At 44.6% G+C, this 20372-nt stretch overlaps 1 protein-coding gene across 2 annotated transcripts in view; it reads left to right on the top strand.

Annotated features, from left to right (window-relative positions):
* The window catches only part of LAMA3 (laminin subunit alpha 3), a 229945-nt gene that overhangs the window by 31435 nt on the left and 178138 nt on the right, over positions 1 to 20372 (top strand). For both annotated transcript variants that reach the window (XM_069468520.1, XM_069468519.1), the window contains exons 3-4: positions 19217 to 19334; positions 20040 to 20158. In XM_069468520.1, the coding sequence (XP_069324621.1) occupies positions 19217 to 19334; positions 20040 to 20158 (237 nt within the window). The remainder of the gene's footprint in view (positions 1 to 19216; positions 19335 to 20039; positions 20159 to 20372) is intronic.

Raw genomic sequence — 20372 nt, 5'->3', positions numbered from 1 at the left:
GACCCTGGAGCCTTCCTGCGCCTCCAGACTACCTTTCTTTACCCTTTTCTTCCTTTTTTTTTTTTTTTTTTTTTCCTTCGAGACAGAGTCTCACTCTGTTGCCCAGGCTAGAGTGAGTGCCGTGGCGTCAGCCTAGCTCACAGCAACCTCAAACTCCTGAGCTCAAGCGATCCTCCTGTCTCAGCCTCCCGAGTAGCTGGGACTACAGGCATGCACCACCATGCCCGGCTAATTTTTTCTATATATATTTTTAGCTGTCCATATAATTTCTTTCTATTTTTAGTAGAGGTGGGGTCTCGCTCTTGCTCAGGCTGGTCTCGAACTCCTGAGCTCAAACGATCCGCCCACCTCGGCCTCCCAGAGTGCTAGGATTACAGGCGTGAGCCACCGCGCCCGGCCTACCCTTTTCTTCCTGATGCCACTTCTTTCCGTATTCCTGTTTCTGTGATTCTCTTTCCTTTTGTGTGTTTACTTTCCATTCCCCCATTGCATTTCTTTACTTTAGGGAAAAACAGAAATCAAACCAAACCACCTGTTCTAAGTACGGAATAACCCTCCATTCTTTTCTTGGGGTCACTGCCAGCCTTGGCGAGGGGTGCTGTGCTATGTCCCAGCAAAGCAGTAGCCTGCTGAGTCGGGGGGATGTGCGTGTGCAGAGGGGATGTGAGGTGGGGAGGGTGGGAGGAGGCTCCCTGCCTGGCTAGGGCAGCTGGACCTGCTACCCCTGCCCCCAAGTGGCCTCAGGGTGCAGGCGTGACCGCCCTGCCTCCCCAGGACTTCTGCAGCTCCCTCTAGACCCGAGGGGCCAGGTTTCCTTCCCCACATCCGGCAGGTCCTGCCCTTCTTCCTCACAAGGTTCCCTCTGGCCGTGCAGCCAGCAGATAAGGCACTTTCCGTGCCTGCCTCTTTCTCACTCAGGAGCACACTCGTGTGCTATTTGCACTCCTCTCTTTAATTCTCAAACCACTAATGCAAACGTGCCGTGATTTAGGAATTCCAGATTCAGCACAGCATGCATGACATAGCCCGTTCCATATGTGTTAAGCACTCTGAGCAGTGAGGTTGTATGTTTGCCTTCATTGGTTTATGCTCCTCAGCATCACGGAGTAACCAGCATGGAACATTCCGTTCTTTCCCCTCACAGTCATCCTCGCCCGGCAGACTCTCACCATCCCTTGCACTGCCTGCTGCCACCAGGGTCCCAGGAGCTCCCAGAGAGCTGGAGAGGGCAAGTCGGGCGAGGAAGCCTGTAGCTGGGAGGTGCAGTGCTCTCTCCTCCTTCAGGATCAGTCTAAATCGCCAGATCCAGGTGGGCGTGGGCAGCTGGAGTCCAACTGGTGTCCCTAGCAGAGGGTCCAAGGTGGGTAGAGCAGCTGGGACAGTTGTCATGAGGGCAAGAGCGCAGAGCCCGCAGCCTGGCCCAGGAGAGGTGGAGCTCGTGGGAGCAGAGTCCATCCATCCTTGCTGTGGAGCATGGAGAGGGCAGGGAGACCTTGGCAGGCAGCTGTTTTGTAAATTCCTGTGCTTCAGCGAGAGGGTGTCATGCCCGCACTGCCAGATCCAGCTGTCTCTTAGCTCAGGCCCTGGGCAGGGCTGGGCCTGAAGGTGCCTGGTATTTAGTACAGGTGGGCCTGACCCCTGGTGGGCTGCCCCAGCTTGCCCCTGTGGGTAGGTTGCTATGGCCTTCACACAAGCCCCCTTCCAACTCATTTTATTACCCTGCAAGCCAGCAATCCACTAAGTGCTGGACACTGCGGTCTTTCCTTCCTTTGCCCATTTCTTCCAGTCTGTGTGGTTCCCACTACCCCAAGGCTTCATAAACCCCCACCCAACCCAAGGGCGGCCTTCACATCCCTGTCCCTGAAACCCTGCTCCTTTTCAGCCTGGGTAGCTCTGACCTTTGCTGCTCAAGCTGCGGGTCTTCGGGTCAGCTGCACTGGCATCCCTAGGAGACGGTTAGAAATGCAGAGTTCTGGGCGCCACCTGGACCTCTTGGATCACAACCTGCATTTTGAGTCCCCAGGTAGACCATGTGCACATTAAGATTCGTAAAGTGCTGCTCTAGACTGATGCTTCTCAACCCATCTGTGACAAAAGACTGTTTTCTTTTTTAACATTTCTAATCTGTCATAGACCAAGTACCTTTGTAAAATAAAATAGAAATGAATTGTTAGAAAAATGAAATGAAAAATATAATCAAAAGACATACAAAATACAAGCCTCATTAAAAACATTAGATTCAACAGAAAACTTACTCTTTGAAATTGTTATAAAGGTTTTTGAAAGCTGACTGTCAATTTCTGTCCTTGTTACCTTGTGGATGAGTGACAAACAGTTCCTGGCGCCAGTCCACGGACCACACTTTGAGTAGCACTGCTCTAGACCGTGCACTGGACTATTCTTCAAAGCTGTTGATGCCCACCGTGTCCCATCCTGAAGAGTCTGCTTTTCCTTTCTGTCACCTCAAGTCTCTCCTCTGGCTCAGATTTGGTGGTGCAGTTCAAGATACGTTTGTTAACAACTTTAGATAGCCCAGGCCCCCCTGTGACCCTGGGAGTCTCCCTCCTCTCCAGCCACTCTCCACCCTTCTCTGCCCAGTGCCCCAGGCGGCAGCCGACCTTCCCGGACAGCAGCAACTGTCCCCCTGTCCTGGGCTCCTGGCAGGGTTTGGCCAGAGGGATGTGCAGCAGGTGCTCAGAGGGCGGGAGGAGAGGAGAGGGGGGCCTCTGCTCCCCCAGACTCCGCTGCTGGCTGTGGGCTGCAGCCTCTCAGCTACCCTGTCCCATCCGAGGTCTCGGCTCCCGCTCTGTCCCGGCTCCAGCATCTGCTCCGTCTTCTTGCCCTTAGGCCCTGGGTGGGGAAAGTTCTCAGATCTTCTGAGCTCTGAGGTGCTTTGCTGTCACAAGAAGGCTTCCCTTCCCCTGCGCACTCCTTTGTTGAGTCTCGTGGCTGCTTTCTTAAGCTCTCCTCCGTCACTTTGTGCCTGTAGGTGATGTCTCCTGTAGGGACTCTGAGTGACACCCAGAACTCCGGCTTGTAAAGGATGATTTACTAATGCTTGAAATGTGATAAAACTCTCCAGATGTCATCGCTGAAAGAATGAAAGGAAATTATTAAGGAGATGACTAAATAGAAGTTTTAAACAGTGCATATGGTGTGCGTGTGTGTATGGAGAGAGGAGAGATATCTCAGTTGAATTATGACTGAAGTGAGGCATAGTATTGTGTTCCTTTCTATATCTGCAACACGTAGGACAATGCCTGGTATATAGAATAATCCGGTAAATATATACTTAATGTATGAATGAATGAGGATACAGAGTTCCTTACTCACATCTGCCCCTCACACACCAAAGCCATGCCTGTGCAGTAGACAGTGAGAATATTTATCTTTCTTCACTTGGAACATACTGAAGACATAATGAAAAAGTTGGACCTTTGGTCATTTATATTTAGAGCATTAATTTAAATATTTAGAAAAATAGGTGATAAGGAAAAGGTATGTTGCTTTTTTCCTTGTGGTAGATAAGCTTGTAAGTCTTAGAAAATTCTTCAACGTCTGCTCCAAAGGTAATAAATCATAATTTAAAAACCTAAGGTTTATGGCAGATATCACATGGATTAAATGTGAACATAGTTCCTATGGTAGAAATTGTCCTACGTACTTTTCACTTATTAACTCATCTAATCCTCTGTACAACCTTATAAGTTAGGTCCTAATTTTATACAAGGGGAAATGGAAGCCCAGAGATGTGATGTAGCCCTACGGGGTAGGATGGGACACACCCGGGATTTGCTCCCGGCAGGCTGGTCCAGAGCTGGTCCAGAGCTGGCCTCCAATGCTGTGTGATGCAAGTGTTCGTGATGCTCCTGTTCTGTCTGTGCTGGACTTAGCTGGACTCTGATGGCCCATGTGGTATTTGGTTGTGACTGCTGCCCCTCCCTCAGGGTGCTGTCATGATGTTGTCATCACCTCCCACTGTGTTCCCCTATGAAGATCCCATTTGAGAAACCTCTTTAGTCCCTGAAATAGTTGCGCTTCATTGGAACATTAAAAAAGACAAAACAAAGACATATGAACCTTGAAATTATGTTTCCCTCTTTTTGTTGGCTACTAGGAGCATAAAGCCAAATTTTTGGCTCCCCCATGCAAGTGACCAGAGCTTCACAGCCTGCATTCAGCGTGCCGACTTCACTACTGGCTCAACACTTCATCCCTACCTATAATTTTCATTTTACTCCTTTTTTATTTTTGTTTTTTGGTGATTTCATATTACTGTTCTCTTTATATCCTTATACATTGCCCTAAATCCCTCCCTATCCTTTTTTCATCTTAGACGAAATGTAGATGAATACAAACCATATATTGAGGAAACAGTAAAACATACTTACTGTTTTCATGTCAGTCATACATTTGTTTCTGCTTACAATAAACTGCCTAGACATATTTTACCTTGATTATCCTAAGCCTGAAACATTTTTATATTTATATAGAAGTATTTCTTGTTTTATAGTGTTAAATATTTCTGAGTCGTTTTGAGAAGCATAGTGCAATCCCGTGGAAAACACTCAAGCTTTATAAGCTGGCTCGGGCTCATTTCTTAATTGTGCGTCTTTCTAAGTGGATTGTCATGGAGAAACTCAACATTAAACAGAATCACTGAGCGCCAAAGGCCATCTGAAGAGTGTGCCAGGCTATAATTTTCCTTTCACAATCCCTAACAGACAGAGAGCCTGCTTTTACTCAGCTGTTTCCTTTTAAAATCAGTTTGATATTTTCCCATTGAGCAAATATATCCTTTAAATTATAAGACCTTGTGAGCTGTTGTACTATTTCTTTCCCAGAGATGTTTTTTTTTTTTTGCTCCTAAATGTTTCCAGTGACAGTAGGATAATGATATGTGTGTTGATAGCTGAGAGTGGGTTTAATTTCTAAATATACAGAGATTCAGCCTAAGCATTTAGAACATGACACATAACGTCTTGAGGCATTCTTTTAACCCCCGCTCCCGCCCACATTGTACCTCTTCCCAGCCATTATTTCTCCTCTCATTAAGAGTTATTGCTTGCTTTGGAGGATAGTTGGGGCTTAATAAAGCATGTTCTACACTGAAATTTCTTGCTCGATGTATTATGCTATAGCAGATAGACCTGCACAAATATCAATTTGTACTTTGGCTACCTGAAGGTATTTATTTTGTCCCCCAGACTGGTGTATAGTCATGGCATGGAGAGGACATACATTCCCCTGGCAAGAAAACAGGGCCAGCTTTCTATAGAGAAGGTTCAGCAGCTGATGGTGTGGTGTGATTTCAGGAGGTGGAGGAGGCTTGCCACCAACCTGGAATTCCTTTAGCTGGGGATAAAGCTATTAGAAGGCTAACGTCCTTAGGAGAGGTAATACATTGACTTGGGATTCACGTGAGAGCAGCTTTATATGAGATAGAGCAGCCCTGGCAATGTGCTCCTGATGGAACAAAGGATGTGTATTATGGGCTCAGCCAGCACTTCTTGAACTTTAATGTGCATATAAATCATCTATTAAATGACAGTTCTGATTCAGAAGGTTGCAGCTGTGCACGTAGATCCTGCATTTCTACCATGCTCTTCGGTGAGGCCAAGGTTGCTGGTCCATGAGCAACACTCTGAACAGCAAGGGGTTAGAAGGGCTCAGTGGGAAGTTAGGAGCCGAAGCGAGGGCTTGGGCTGGCAGCACGATGGGCAGTGGGGAAGAGGCGAGAGCCTTGGTGCAGGAGGATGAGGTCCAGGAGGAGGAGGGAGCACAGCTTCCCAAACAGCCTTGAGAGTGGTCATGAACATGGTATGCCAGGGACGCACAGACCCAGAGATGGGGCAAAACCTCTCACAACCAGGTAACTCTTATATTCCTCCTGTTCGATCAGTAGACAGAAATTGGCTTTTGGGGGGGAAGGTTCACTCGGGGACTGGAAAGTCAGGCTCTACAGCAACTCCTTGCATTGGCAGAGCTACCCAGGGAGGAAAAGTTTCTTGAAGAAGGGACCTGCAGGATGAGCAGGTTTTCAGCTTCCCTGCTTTGGCTGTATCTGACCCTGTAGCTGTCGGAGCTACCAGGATAGCTAATTGCTTACGAGCACAGGCTTTGTAATCAGAAGATGTGGGTTTAAGCCTGTGCTTTGTTACCTGCTCACTGTGTGACTATAGACACTTCGTGCTTCTTCTCCAAACTTTAGTTTCTGCATGTGTAAGATAGAGATAGTAGTAGTACCGACTTACTAAGGCTGTTGTAAAGGCCACTGCAGTAACCTGCCCAGTTATTCTGTATCTTGACCCTGCATTTGCTCTAGCTGAAGAACTCCAGCAGGTAGAGCTCCAGGTTCTGGAACTAACCTGCAGCCCAGGGAGCAAAACAGAGGATCCCTGGGTTTCTAGCTCAGGGGACAGCATTTGGCTTCTTGGGGTTTGCATTTTTCTTGCGGAGTCCAGTGCATGAATAAAGATTAGGTAATAGGTAGTTGTACTCTGATAAGTATAACTACCAGGGAGGGAGGTATGACCTCTGCTTGGGATATTTTGGGGAGGTTTTGGAAAGAAGGAGCGTTTCCACATGTCTTTCAAAGATAAATAGGAGTTTATTGGGTCCTAGTCACCAATTGTCCCAGTTTGCCTGAGATTGAGAGGTTTTCTGGGATGCAGATTTTCAATGCTAAAAAAAAGACAGTCCCAGGCAAACAGGACTGGTTGGTCACCCCTACTAGTCCATCCTGATCAGGATTACTTGGTCATGCGTCGAGGTCATGAGTACTGATCATCAGTACTTCCTGCAGACCTACTGAGTTTGAATTTCCTGAACTTCTACTGAATTCGAGTTTCCAGAATTATAGTCTGGGATCCTGCGTTTTAACACACTCCCCAGTTGCTTCTAATGCACACTTACGTGTGGCAGCATCGTTTCCTCTAGCTTAGCTTCCCATCAGGGATGCAGCATGTCTTCTCTCAGTCGTCCTCAATGACCAGTGTGGGGAGTGTGGGTGAAAAAGAGAAAGACCCCAACATCTCTGAGATCTCAACTTCTACCACCACCAATTTTCAACTTAGCATGGACAGTGGGGCCAAGTTGGTATGCAGTGGGGTCACGTGAGCATCAGCGTGTCTGCACTTCTGTTACTAGCTCCCCAGGGTTTCCAGGTCTTCTCATTCTTGGCTCTGAATGTCCCATGTCTTTGAAGGAAAGCCTGACCATGAGACCTGCTTTGGTTCCCTTCGCTCTGCCTCAGTGATGTTCCAAACAATAGAGCCTCCTGTTTGTGTCCTTGAGTGAGGACAGCATGGAGCAGAGCCCATACTCGATACACACGTGCTGAGATACAAATGTATTATTTTAGGCCACTGAGATTTGGGCATTGATGGTCACTGCAACCACAGCTAGCCTGCCATGACAGACACAGGCTCCATTCTAACCGAGTGTGACTCTATCCTCAGGCCCTCAGTTGTAAAGCAAAAGGCAGACACACAGAACCTCCCAGATTAATTCTCTGGAATGGAGGAGAAAAAAAGCAGAGATTTCCTTTCAGAACTCCTTGAATAGACATCGAGATTCTGACCAAACTGCAATGATAAGATAGCGCCACGAGGCCATCTTTACACCTTTGGGCCCCTCTACCGGGAGTTTCAAGACGTCACTGGTCCTGGGCTTGGCTTATGGAAGGGTCTTGTCAGCCTGAACGGAACACCAGGAAGAGAAGAAGCCAGAAGGTTACAAGGTCATAGAGACATAAGGCAGGACTCTGGGATCAGGCAGCCAGCAGCAGAAGGATCAAGCCACTCAAATGGACATTTTAAAGCTCAGAAAGTTTTTCCAAATTTGGGGTGGATTTATTCTCTGGGAACCAGCAATAGAATTGCAATTCAAGTGGAAGCTGTCCTCTTACTTTACAAATGAAGCAGTTAATGTACCTATTTGTCTTAGCCAGTAGGAATAGTGAAAAAAAAAAAAAAAAGTCCATTACTGACTGCCAGAACCACAAAAGGAAACGCTTCCTCCTAGGGAGCAGTGATTCCTCCTAGGCTGCCTGCACCTGCTGGCTTTGCACGTGTAAGGCTTGCCCCAGTCGCCTCGTCTTCCCTCCACCCTCAATGAAAGGTGGTGCCCAGGCTGGCCTAGAACAGGAGGTGCTGGCGGGACAGTTCGAAAGGTTCCCTGGGATTTTTGTCAAGTCATCTGACCAGAACACAAGGTGATATATATTTTGTGATTACTAAAGACTGATGTTCCATTTAGTTTTGTACAGTCGTATCTCCTTAGGAAGAAGTTGTAGAGAATTCTGGAGATCTGGCTTCTTGCTTCAAGGAGATGAGCTAATTGTACTGCTCCGTTCTTAGCATGCTATGAACTATGCCCCCTCTTGCTTTTTATAGTCTTCCCCTTCATCTGAGATGGCCACTCCTGTTCCCTCCCCTATCTTAAGCATCTGCTCCAATGTCTTTGCTACTTATCCTTAAACACACTTGTCCCGCGAGGAGCACCCACTTTGGCAGGCTGAGCACCTACCGTGTGCTGGGTGCTGTGCCAAGAGCTCCACAGGCATCGACACTCTAGTCCTGTATGGCATGTGTGCACTGGTGACGTCTCTGTCCATGTCCATGTGGAGGGGCTCCACATGGGTGTACTGCTGGCTTCTCTCCCCTCTTCTTCTAGATGGTGAGTGTGGAACCCCGGGCTGGTCATGCACGGCTCTGCCCCGTCCCTTGGGAGCAGCCCAGCCAGAGGTGGGCGCTCTTTGCTGCACCCTGTCAGAGGCCACTGGGCCACCTGGCCACGGGGCTTCTAGTCCGTGCCCACCATCAGTGGCCACAGCTTGCATCCTCTGATACGAGCGTCATCAGAAATAAAGGTGCTATTTTTGCCCCCATCTGCCCTTCTCCTGTGTCTTATTTCTTTATTGATTCAGAACCAGATAGGGAAGAGGAAAGCTTTTTATTGGACCTTTTCAAAAACTCTCTCATTAAGTGGTATTACTATTCCTTCATGTAGGCACGGGTACTAAGGCACAAAGAGATTGAGCGAATCTCACAGCTTGATCTCTTAGCCGTGATAGTGCACTGCCCATTAAACACGAAGTGCGGTTTTAGGTATGTGTTTTTCAATTTATATAAATGTGCTGTCATATCTAGTTTGGTATGTTCCATTTTCCTGTGTGTTATGTTATGAAGGTCCATCCATATTGCTGGATGTGCGTTTATTTCTTTGCGTCTGACTCCATACGGGGCTGGTGTTTGTGTGGTCATTAGTGAGATTGATCATATTTTCACATTTTACTATTATCTTATTAATACTTACTACAATATTACCTTGGGGGAAATCATATGCAGGCATAAATGAGGTATGCGCCAAAAGTTATATCAGGCATTTAGAACTCAGCTCACATTTTTTTCCAAGAAGAATGTTACAAATAAGAATTCTTGTTTTAAGGTGTCTCCTAAGCTATACCTTGGAAACTCCTTGGGTCCTCTGCATAGCTATGATAGCGTGAATATTCCACATTTGCAAGATGGGATGGGATAAACCAACACTGATGTTAGGGGAAAATCCTCTTCTCTCTGTGTAGCTTTTGGGGCATGGGGAGTAAAGAAGGCTCCTGGGACTGGGGAAGGGCTTGGGGAAGGAAGACAAAGGCATGAGGGTTTAGGGAGGGGGTTGAGATGGGTCCAAGGAAGGGGGGCAGGTGTAGGAACTGTGTGGAGGCTGGGATGTGGGAACTTTGGGCCCCCCCATTCTCCACCCCATATCTTGCTTTCCAGAATGCCTCGCCGCTCACCACCGCCTACCATATTAAGACCCAGACCTCATTCCCTGAGAGGCAGCTGGATTGCTTTTGGTGGGATGGTTCTTTCTGGCATGGAAAATGCTTTTCTCTGGTTAGTCTCCTTCTTCTTGGTGGACAGGGTGGTGCCTGGGGCCAATTAGCCAAGGCCTCTGGCTCCAGTGTCCCTGTTTAATCCACGCCTTCTGTGATGGATCTGTCCGACCACCCTGCACGCTTCCCTGGCTCCTGTTGAACCTCACGTGTTTTGTGGGGTAGATTCAATCCCTGCCCTAGTTCCCAGCAGTGAAATCCCAGAACTGGATTTCAGGAAACTGAGGCTCAGGGAAGTTCGTCTCAACCCACCCTGGTCACAGACCCAGGTCTCTTTCTTCACTTCCGGCTGTCACCTCAGTCCACGGCGACCCTCACACCCGGGGCCTCCCATCCCCTGCAGCATCACTCTGTCCCACACATTTGTCCTGCTGTGAAGCCAGACCATTCAAGTGGGAGCATTTGGAACTCAAGGGGAGTTCTGATATCCAAGTGTTCACCTGGTGGTGCACCTGGCGGTGCAGTAAGTGACTTTGAGCTGTCTTCCTGTTTTGTGCCAAGTCAGTGCAATCCTTAGGGTTTCTGCCAACGGCCAGCACTGCCCTCGTCCAAGCAAAGAGCAGGCAGGAAAACTGAGCACACCTGGACTCCCAAGGCCCCATGCATTCTAGACATGAACACTTACTTCCTTACTCTTGTGAGGAGTGTCTTAAAGGAGGAGCATGGTGCTCCACGAAGCATAAAACTCAGGCAGTTCACCAGAGGGACGCACAGCGTCTGTTCGGTCAGACTGAGTTGAGGTGGAAGCACCTCCGGGTGGAGTGACAGAGAAGACAGTGGGCAATGTGGCCCTGACGTTTATGTGGAGTCTGGGCTAGGGACATAAATCAGTAGCCGGTGGTGCACGGTGGAGATGGGTGAGTGTGGCGAGAGGCGAGACTGGGCTGGGACCTGGCTCTGAGTGAACTGGAGGGCAGAAGAGGATGAGCCAGTGCATTGAAGTGAGGCTGTGGTGGGGCTGGGAGAGGGTTTGGATGGAAGGCGAGGCGTTTTCTCTCCTTGTTAGGATGGGAGAGACAGTTGAAAGCTGATGGATGGATCTGACAGGAGGCGGGGCAGTGGGGTCCAGAGCGCAGAGGGAGGGGTCAGCTTTTGACCAGAGGCGACTCTGCCCTCCCTTGGTCCCCAGGGAGAAAGGGGAAGATGTGCAGGTGCCAACGTGTTCCTAAATGTGGGAAAGTAAGGGAAGGTGTTCTTTTCTGGGCCACTGATTTTACCAGTGAAAGAGAAAAAGCAACCTTCAAGGGTGGAAGGAGCAGGGGTGGGGTGGGGGGAGAATGAGGCTGAGAAAATGAGCAGGAGCGAAGGAGGCTGCGCAGTCAGAACCACAGCAACGCAAGGCCAGGGCCTGTCTACGAGGACATGGCTGTGCTCAGATGCTGCCTGCTGCAGCCGGTCCTGAGCACACGTCAGCCCTGAGTGCGGACACTGGACTCTGTATGTCCCTGTTGGGATTGGCCACTGTACCCAGAAGCCAGATGGCACTGCCATGTCGGCTGCTTCTAGAAATAATTCTTCAGTGTCTCTGCCTTTTTGTATCACTTGCTCTAGATGCAAAATCCAGGAAGGAGACATCCAGTTCACTGGGCTCGGCACTGCTGCCTTACCTGCTGGGGAAGCTGGTATTTCCAGCTTCCAAAGTTAGGGTTGCATTCTGTTTCCAGCAAGATTCATATGGTGGGAAGGGCATTAAGATCCTTAGAAGTCAAACAACCAAAAGACAAACACCTCCAACATGGCCCCCTCTCCAGCCATGCTCTGGACAGCGCCAAAGTCCCTTGTGCTGGACCCAAGCGCCCAGAGAACAGCCTCCTGACCCTGGAACTGCGCTGCGACCTTCTCAGGATGCAGGTTGGTGGTGCCTCTGCAGATGTGCAGTTTCTTACCTTATTTGGGCTTGTCATTGTGACAGCCAATAAAATGTCTCCTTCAATTTTCCAAACACCCGGACAGTGGTACCACCCCTTGAGAACATTAAGGGATTTAGTGTTCAGAAAGTTAAGGCAGTTTTTGGTCAAAGGGCAAGTTCTAAGAAGAATATTTAATCTCTAGCCCAGCTGATCTGAAATGACACTTCAACTTAAAGCTCATCCCCAAAATGAATACTCTGACCAATAAAAATGAATTTACTGAGCCAATTTAAGTGAGCTTCGTTATGCCCTTTGGGTATGCATGCTGTAGCCAGAAAGGTTTCTACAGTATCCTGATATTAGTAAGGACATTGGAAAATCAGCTGTAAGGATAATTTTAGCCTTTGTAAAACTCTGAGTTAGCCGGGGATGCCGAATGTTAAGAAAGATGTAGCAGAGTGAGAAAGGAATGGATATGACAATTGAAAGTAGGAAAGGACCATTATGAGTGCAGACCAGAAATGTTAATACTCTGTAGATAGAAACATACTGGCCAAGAGGAGGAACCTGGAACATTATGGAGAGTGCAGACTTATGAAAAATGACAATAACATCATTTGGAATATGATTTATTAATAGAACAAATTATCATCATTGAGAAATACTTTGTTGAAGCCTACTATGGTGTAAGCCACTTATAAAAATCAATATATTTTTAAGCATTGGTAAGTCTAAAAACTATAAATAGATTCAAAGAGGATTTAGATAACTTGATTGCTGGTTATTAAAGTCGAGTTGGTTAAATCTCTTTGCCTTAGAAGAACATGACTATATAATTTCCTTTGTTCTGTACAGTGTGTCAGACAAATTCTTAGGCTACTTACCAGTTCAGTGAGTGAATCAAATATGTACCTGATTTCCTTGTAAATTAGCAAAAAAGTGTGAATGAGAAAAAGTTGAGTTTTGCAAGGAGAACTGGGCCCCAAACCAATAAAATTCCCTGATGGTTGAGAATAGCTACAGAGAATAGGATAAGATACAAGACTCAGTTATGAAATTGAGCTCAGAGTTCTTAGTTTCCAGTGGGCTTCAGCTATTTATAATCACCACCAAATCTATTTGTAAATTGTTAGTTGTAGATAAAATGCTCTTGGATAACAATTTCATCTCAAGCTCTGCACTTTAAGTCTATTTAGGGAATAATAATAATAATTAAAGCCCCCAGGGACTGAAAGTCATGCTATGTGTCATCAATCTCTTTTTTACCCCTCTACAGTTAAAAATTTGTCAGTATAAAATCTAGATTTAGGTGTTTCACCTTCCCCCATCTTCCCATTTTTTTTCTGGAAATCTTTGATTAAGATTGTCAATTTCCAGGTTATTCTGGTGGCCCAAATCTTTAGGCTAAGTTTTGGATTCGAGATTTTATTTCTCAAGCTCTTGTGTTTATTTTTAATCTGGAAGTGAGACTCTCTCCTTTCCTTTCCAGTTCCTACCCTAACCTTTGTCTTCTGCTGCCTTGAATCTTGAAGCTTAAGAAGCACCTGTGGAGCCAGGTGTGGGCATTTAAATCCTGGGCAGGCTGTCACGTGGGATGAAGAGTAGCAATCTCTGCTACTGCATGGAGGAAGGAGGGCTGATGAGAAAAAGTTTTTGACAAACAGAGGGAACCTGTAAGGGCCAGAACATGTCAGCAGTGCAGTGGGTTTCCCCTCAGATGCTAGAGTGAGAGGTGACCTAAGGACCTCATGAGCCCATTCCTGAAGTTTCTGGAAGGATCCACGCACCTTCTCTCCTATAGGTGAACAGGTGCTTCTGGCAGCCAGTAAGAGGAGCTGAGCATCTTCCAGAGACCGAAAGCAAGCACACTCTTTCTGGGGGTGCCAGGGACCGGGTTTTCCAGCACAGGGTGATGAGAAACCTGGGAGAAAGAAGTGCTTCTGTGGAACCATTGGCAGATGTGCTCTTTGGACCAGAATTAAAAGGATCATTTCTCAGGCCAGCTGAGTTATATTTTCATCACTGGCCTGGATTGTTTTATGAGGATTGTAGCTCATTTTGTAAAAATGTTTCAAGCCTGGTTACTAAAATGGAGTTTAATTTTACCCGATCTGTATCCTTTCTTTCTCATTAAAAAACAAATTCTATAAAATTAGCTTATTGGATAAGTTTTTCAAAGGGACACCAACCACAAAGTAAGCTTGGTTCTATATTTTGTGATTTTTTTTTCCTAACTTGTATTAGTATTTTGTACATGGATAGTGGGAACATGTATAATTTAGTTAATAAAAATAAATGATTCAAAATGTCTCCCCACAGGTTACTTATTAATGACAAAGCAAGAAGGTAACTTACAGTGGGAAATCTGGTGGCCATCTTTTAAAGCAAGTGGTAGAACTTAGCATTATCATCAATAGGACAAGCTGGCATCAGGTGCATCCTGGTGTGACACAGTGAGAAGAAAGTGCCACCCTGGTAGTGATCTGGCCAAGCATGCTCCACCTGGGTCAAATCATGAGAAAACAATCAGACAAATTCAGACCGTGAAACATACTGTGATTCTGTGACAGATTCTGTGATAGAACATTAAAACTTGGAACAGACTGGAACATTCTGGGCTCTTCAAAATGTCAGTGTCAGGGAAAGACAAAACCCATGGGTGGACCACTTAAGATTAAAGGGGACAAAAGAGACCTGAAAATTAAATGCCATATATAATCCTTGATTGGATCCTGGAATGGAAAAATAATACAATGGACCTTATTAAGTGAATCAGAGAAATTTGAATATGAACAATGTATTAAATATGGTTTTTGTATGTATGTAAAATTTCTTAGGCATGAAAATGTTGAGTTTATGTAGGAGAAATGTCCATGTTCTCAGGAGGTATGTGCTGAAGCATGGAGCTGGGAAACATTATGACGTCTGTAACTTACTTTCAAAGAATCAAAAGTGTGTGTGTGTGTGTGTGTGTGTGTGTATGTAGAGAATACACAAATGTGACAAAATGTTAACAGTTGGTGAATCTAAGTGAAAAGTGTGTGGGTATTCACTGTACTGCTCTTTGAGCTTTCCTGTAGGTTTGCAGATTATTCAAAATAAAAAGTTGAGAAAAGTAAATTTAAAAATGCTGCTTTGTGGAACAATATGTTTATTAAATTATAAAGCTATTCACAGACTGATTTCACTCTCATTATAAAATTAAAGTTTTTGAAGGGCAGGGTGTACCATTTAGTTGAGTTAGAAGCATAGTTTGGATGTGACTTTAAATACATTTGCATGATATTTTGCATTTTCACATTCCCATTTGTTAATTTCATTTCAATTCAACAACGTTTATTAGGCACCTATTCTGCGGACACAGGAGTGATTAAGACAAAGATGTCACAGATTAGTGGGAATGACAGATGAAAGCAAATATATACCACAGTGCATAACAGGGGTGCTCTTTTAGAAGGAGAAAATAAAATTTGTATGAGGTAGATATTACTGTTCTTCATTTTCTTAACAAATGTCTTTTGTGATCATTTTATGTTATTATTTTACAGGCAAGTAAATAAAATCTCGCAGTGGTTAAGTGATGTACTTGGAGTCACACAGGGTAGGGATTCCCTCCCAGGGGAGTTGATTCTATTGCAACTTAGCTCAGGCATCAGGGTGGGACCACTTTGGGGTTCACCTCTGTCTCTGTGTTTGCCAGCTGGTACCCGACTCTTGAACTCAGTAGCAGCTGCATAGCTTTAATATTCATCCATTCGCTCATTTATTCATTCGTAGCATGTGTTGAACACCTATTACATGCAGTCAATCCAGGAAGGTCCTGAAACGAGTAGAGGACAGGCTGTAGCAAGCTGTAACATGATAGGCTTTAGAGCACAGAGCACTGGGGAGAGAAAGAGGGATCAGGCCATACTTTCTTGTTTTGCCCACTCACCCTGATGTCTTTTCATGTCCAAGTGCCTCACACTCTACCTTTTATGATTATTATCTGCTTTATGAAAACATTATTTAAAACACTACTTTGTATCTCTACCTAAATAATCATTGACAAAATTCATGGCATCTTTGGCTTATTACAAAAGAATGTGGACAGAAGATTACAAGTCAGTCCTGCTCCGGCATTTTCCCTCCTTATCTCTGACTCCCAAATATTATTTCTTTGAAAATGCACAACTCTGCCTTTGCTTTTCTACTTATCGTGACTGCATAGCTTGGTGCTTTTTAGTTTTATAAAGGGTCCTCGTTTATATCAGTAAATCTCAAGCATCACTCATGGGTGCTTTGAAGTAATTTCAGTGGCCAAAGAATAAACATAAGTAACTGATAATAAAAAAAGGAGTTTAACCGAAGAAGCCATTTAAAAAGCTTATACTTTTAAATTATCACGAAAAAGAGAATAAATCCTTACTTGTTGGTTTAACATGCCTGAGCCAGGCTGTGAACATAGTTTGGAGAGCATCCCCTGGCCTCACAGCGACACTTTGAATCTGCAAGTCCCGGAGGAGACTCGCTGCAGAGCTGGAGCACTTGGCAAGAATGGATGGCAGCTTACACCGCAGAGGTCGTGGTAAATAACACATACGGTCTCTCAGTGCAAATGGAATCAGAAAAAAGAAATGCAAATCTCTCTAAATATTCAGAGCATGTAAACATACATTGGGGAAGCTCAGAAACAAAAATGGGACAAAAATGGGAGAGAAACATTTAAAAGTAGAGTGTCCTATCCGATTGGTGCTGGAAGCCGAGTTGGTGGGCTCAGTGGGCTTATTAAATTAGGCCAGAGGGGCACGCTAACACTGTGGCGTGTCTCCACCTGCTGCTAGAGTTGGGATTTTTAACTGCCATGATGCATCTCATTCCTTACATGGGAATAAGATGAAACTAAACAAAGAGGCTCTCTTGTGAGCCACTGAGGCTACTTGGTTAATATGGATTTTCAGTAGCAGAAAGCACAACTCTGGAAAACCAATGCACTCAAATAACCCTTGAGATATAACGTAGCTCTCCACCCCAGGTTCTCTACAATGGACTTTTAGCATATTTGGAAATAGAGATGTTTGAAGCTTTTCTGACCATTTATTTCGTCTAGGATGAAGCAGGTGAAATATTCAGTACCTGTTAGGCCCTGCGGCATAGCTAATGCTCAGTGAGTAGAATACACATAGGCTCAGGATTTTTATACCTGAAAAAGGCATGGGCTTGTTACTTAACCTCTCTTAGCCACAGTTTCCTCATCTGTAAAGTGGGGTTAATAAAACTCCACTTTTTATTGTGAGGCCTAAATGAGAGAATGCTTGTGACATGCTTCATGTGGTACCTGGAAGACAGTAATCATTAAGTCATAAAGTACTAGGTAAATAGTTTGGGGGGGGGCTTGTGTATGCTATGATTGTGGGAGTTTGGTGGAAGAGGTTAAGAATGCTTTGAATGATTACTGTATTCAAACAGTGGTCTTATTTTGTTGTTGTGCAACAGTTTTAAGGGAAATATATTTGTTCCAAATTTCCAAACAGGAGTTCTTGGGTTTCCTATGAATTCCTTCACTACATAATAAAGCTGGGTGTATTTTGGAAATTATTACACCTACTTGTAAAGTATTGCTTTATGGTTTTCAGAGTACCTTATAATTAATTCCTAATTAGTTTTTCTTTATGAGGTTGTATCAGTTTTACAAGTGTAGGTAGACAACTTGGGAGTATAAATCTGGGCCCAGGTAAGGACTTTTTTAAAAGATCAAACAGCAAGTGTTTGGCACAGAACTGGCTGAACTTAGGGTTTTTAGTAATTGATGTGACAATTCTTCCTTCCTCAGAGATAAGCAAAGGGTCTTCTTTGAGCAAAGGCTACATCTCTATGACTGAGAAATGCAGTTCTCAAAGTATGGGTGAAAACTTGTGGACGTTCCCTAGACCTTCCAGGATGTCTGCAAACCTTGAGGTCCTCCTTTTTCCCATTACAGACCTATGTGAGACCAAGTCTTCAAATAATTCCACCAAAACAACATATCACAGCAGATTAAATGCAGAAGCAGATGTGAGAATCCAGCTGTGTTCTATCAAGCCAGATATTTAGAGAGATTTGCAGAAATGTAAACCAATGCCACTACTCTCACTAAAATTTTTATGTTTTAGAAACACAGTAATTTTTAATGAAAATATGGCATTTATGCTAATATTGATGGGGTTATTATTTTAAATGATTTGATAGTATATATTTTAAAATTTTCTCAACTTTAATATAGTACATATCAATAGCTAAAACCCACATAAACCAGAGCTTTCTGGGGGGCTTGATAGATTTTCAAAGTATAAGGAGATCCTGAGACCAAAAAGTTTGGAGCCATTTTGGCTTCTACTTTGGGATTTTAAATGTTTATGTTAGCTAGCAATTCTCAGAGCTTTTTTTTTTTTTTTGTAAATATATGACTCTTACCGTACTATTATATGTGAAAAAATATTAAGATAAAACTCCTGTTTTTTCCAGGAAAGAAAAGGATCCCACAGGGTCTGAGTTCTCCCTCTATCCCTAACTAGATGAGCCCATTGTTCAAATGGCTCTAGTGGGCTAAGAGAGATGGGGGCTCCTCCTGGGAAAGTCACTGCGAAAACTGTCACCTGGCAGTCAGGGGGTGGGGATAAACCTCACTCATTAACATGTTAACATAGATTTGTTTAACACCTGTGTTCACTGTCATACCAGGCTCTTTGGGAAATATATAGATCCTCAGTTTCATAGTCAAGTCTTTGAGGGAAGGGGGTGGGAATACACTGCAAGGAATCCTGGGGTCCACGTGGGAGGCACCTTGGAGTTCTAGAGTGGGAGGTGAAGAAGTAGGACCAAAGCCCCACTTCCTCTCTTTTACACTTTTATATCATTCTGACCAGGGCAAAAGAGTGATGACGGTGAATGAGAAAACTAATAACAGGGAAAACAATTAGGAAAAGAGGAGACCAGTGGAGATGGCACAGGGAAGGAGGTGCTGCTACCCCACAAAGCAGCTGCCCAGGGCTGAGTTCTGCAGCTGTGATCTCTCCAACACCTGGAGCCAGGGGTTATGACACTCCTGGGAAACACTGTCAACTGTACTGTTGGCTCTTGGCCCTGGAAGGGCTTGGCCTCTGATAACTGTTGCTTGCCATCAGACTTCTTGGAATGCATAGACATTAAGATGCTGTATAGGTTGGTTGAAATTGAAGGGCATGTTGGTTAAGGTGTGATAAAGATGGTGATCAGTGTATGTATTTGGTGGAGAAAGAAAGATGATGATTTTGGTTTTGAACATGATGAGCTTGAGAGGCTGCCCCCAGGTACAGATGTCTACTAGACAGTTAGAAATAAGCATCTGGATCTCGGGAGAGGCGTTGTGGCTGGATGTGTTGCCTTGGGAATTAGCAGCGTATAGAGATGGTCAGAGCTGTGGACCTCTACAAGGCGACTTTAATAACAAGCTGTATCTCTTTTGCTTTATCAGCTGTTCCATGTAGCCTATGTTTTAATCAAATTTGCAAATTCTCCTCGCCCTGATCTTTGGGTCTTGGAAAGATCTGTAGACTTTGGAAGCACCTACTCACCGTGGCAATATTTTGCTCGTAAGTAATCTTGCTTACCATGTTATGAGTGGCTTTAATTATCTGCAACAGATTAAGACTACATAATTAGAAAATTAGTCTCTCAGGATGACTAGTTAGGAACTGGTCAGTTTTAGCTTCCTAACTTATTCTCAGGCCATCCCCATTTCTCAAGCATATGTTCAATAATTCCAAGGATATCCCATGCAGAACTGAGGTTGGAACTCCTTTGATGGTAACAGTTCTTGCCAATAGTTGGGAATACCTATAACTGGGCATAGCTCTAGTCCTTTTCCTTTTATGTAGAATTGGAAACTAAGTTCCTTCTTTATGTATCCTGCATTGTTTATTACTTACCTTGACCCTGCTAACTTCACAAATGAAGAATATCAGTGTCTCTGAACCCTATGATAAATGGAGGTAGACAGGAATTTTGCTTACAAAGGCATTGGATTTTCCATGAGGTCTCCTTAGAGGGTAAACTTGCCTAGCTGGGAGTGAGGAGTTAGCTTCACAACTCCAAAAGTTGTCCCTGAAAGTCAAGTGGCCTAAAATGGCTTGGCATTTTCTTTCATGAATTAAAAATTCCACCCTCAGCTTTTATATGAAAATTATAAGTGCTTCTCTGTTCTCTTTTCTTGTATTTTCTTAAAGAAACATAAGGCTTCTTAAGAGATTTACTACAAAATGATCATATTTTAAAGTATTAAAATATTTTCTTCCTAGATTCTAAAGCAGACTGTCTGGAACAATTTGGGCAGGAAGCAAACACAGCTATCACCAAGGATGATGATGTACTTTGTGTTACTGAATATTCTCGTATTGTACCTTTGGAAAATGGTGAGGTAAGGAGTTTGGGGAGGCCGTGAAAGACTCAGAAATGAACACGAGGATATCAAATTTCTTGTAACTGTGAAACTTGCACTTTCAAGGAGATCTAACGTAGATCAAGATGGAAACCAGCACTTGGGCCTGAATGGTAAGAATCACATCAAGGACTCCCCAAATGAGTTGGGTTGCAAATCCTGTTTGGGGTCTTAAATTCCCCCCAGGAAGTCA

The sequence above is a fragment of the Eulemur rufifrons genome, chromosome 5 (assembly GCF_041146395.1).
Source record: "Eulemur rufifrons isolate Redbay chromosome 5, OSU_ERuf_1, whole genome shotgun sequence".
In the NCBI taxonomy this organism is placed as follows: Eukaryota; Metazoa; Chordata; class Mammalia; order Primates; family Lemuridae; genus Eulemur; species Eulemur rufifrons.
The sequence above is the reverse complement of the archived record's forward strand: the minus strand, read 5'-3'. Positions and strand labels throughout refer to the sequence as shown.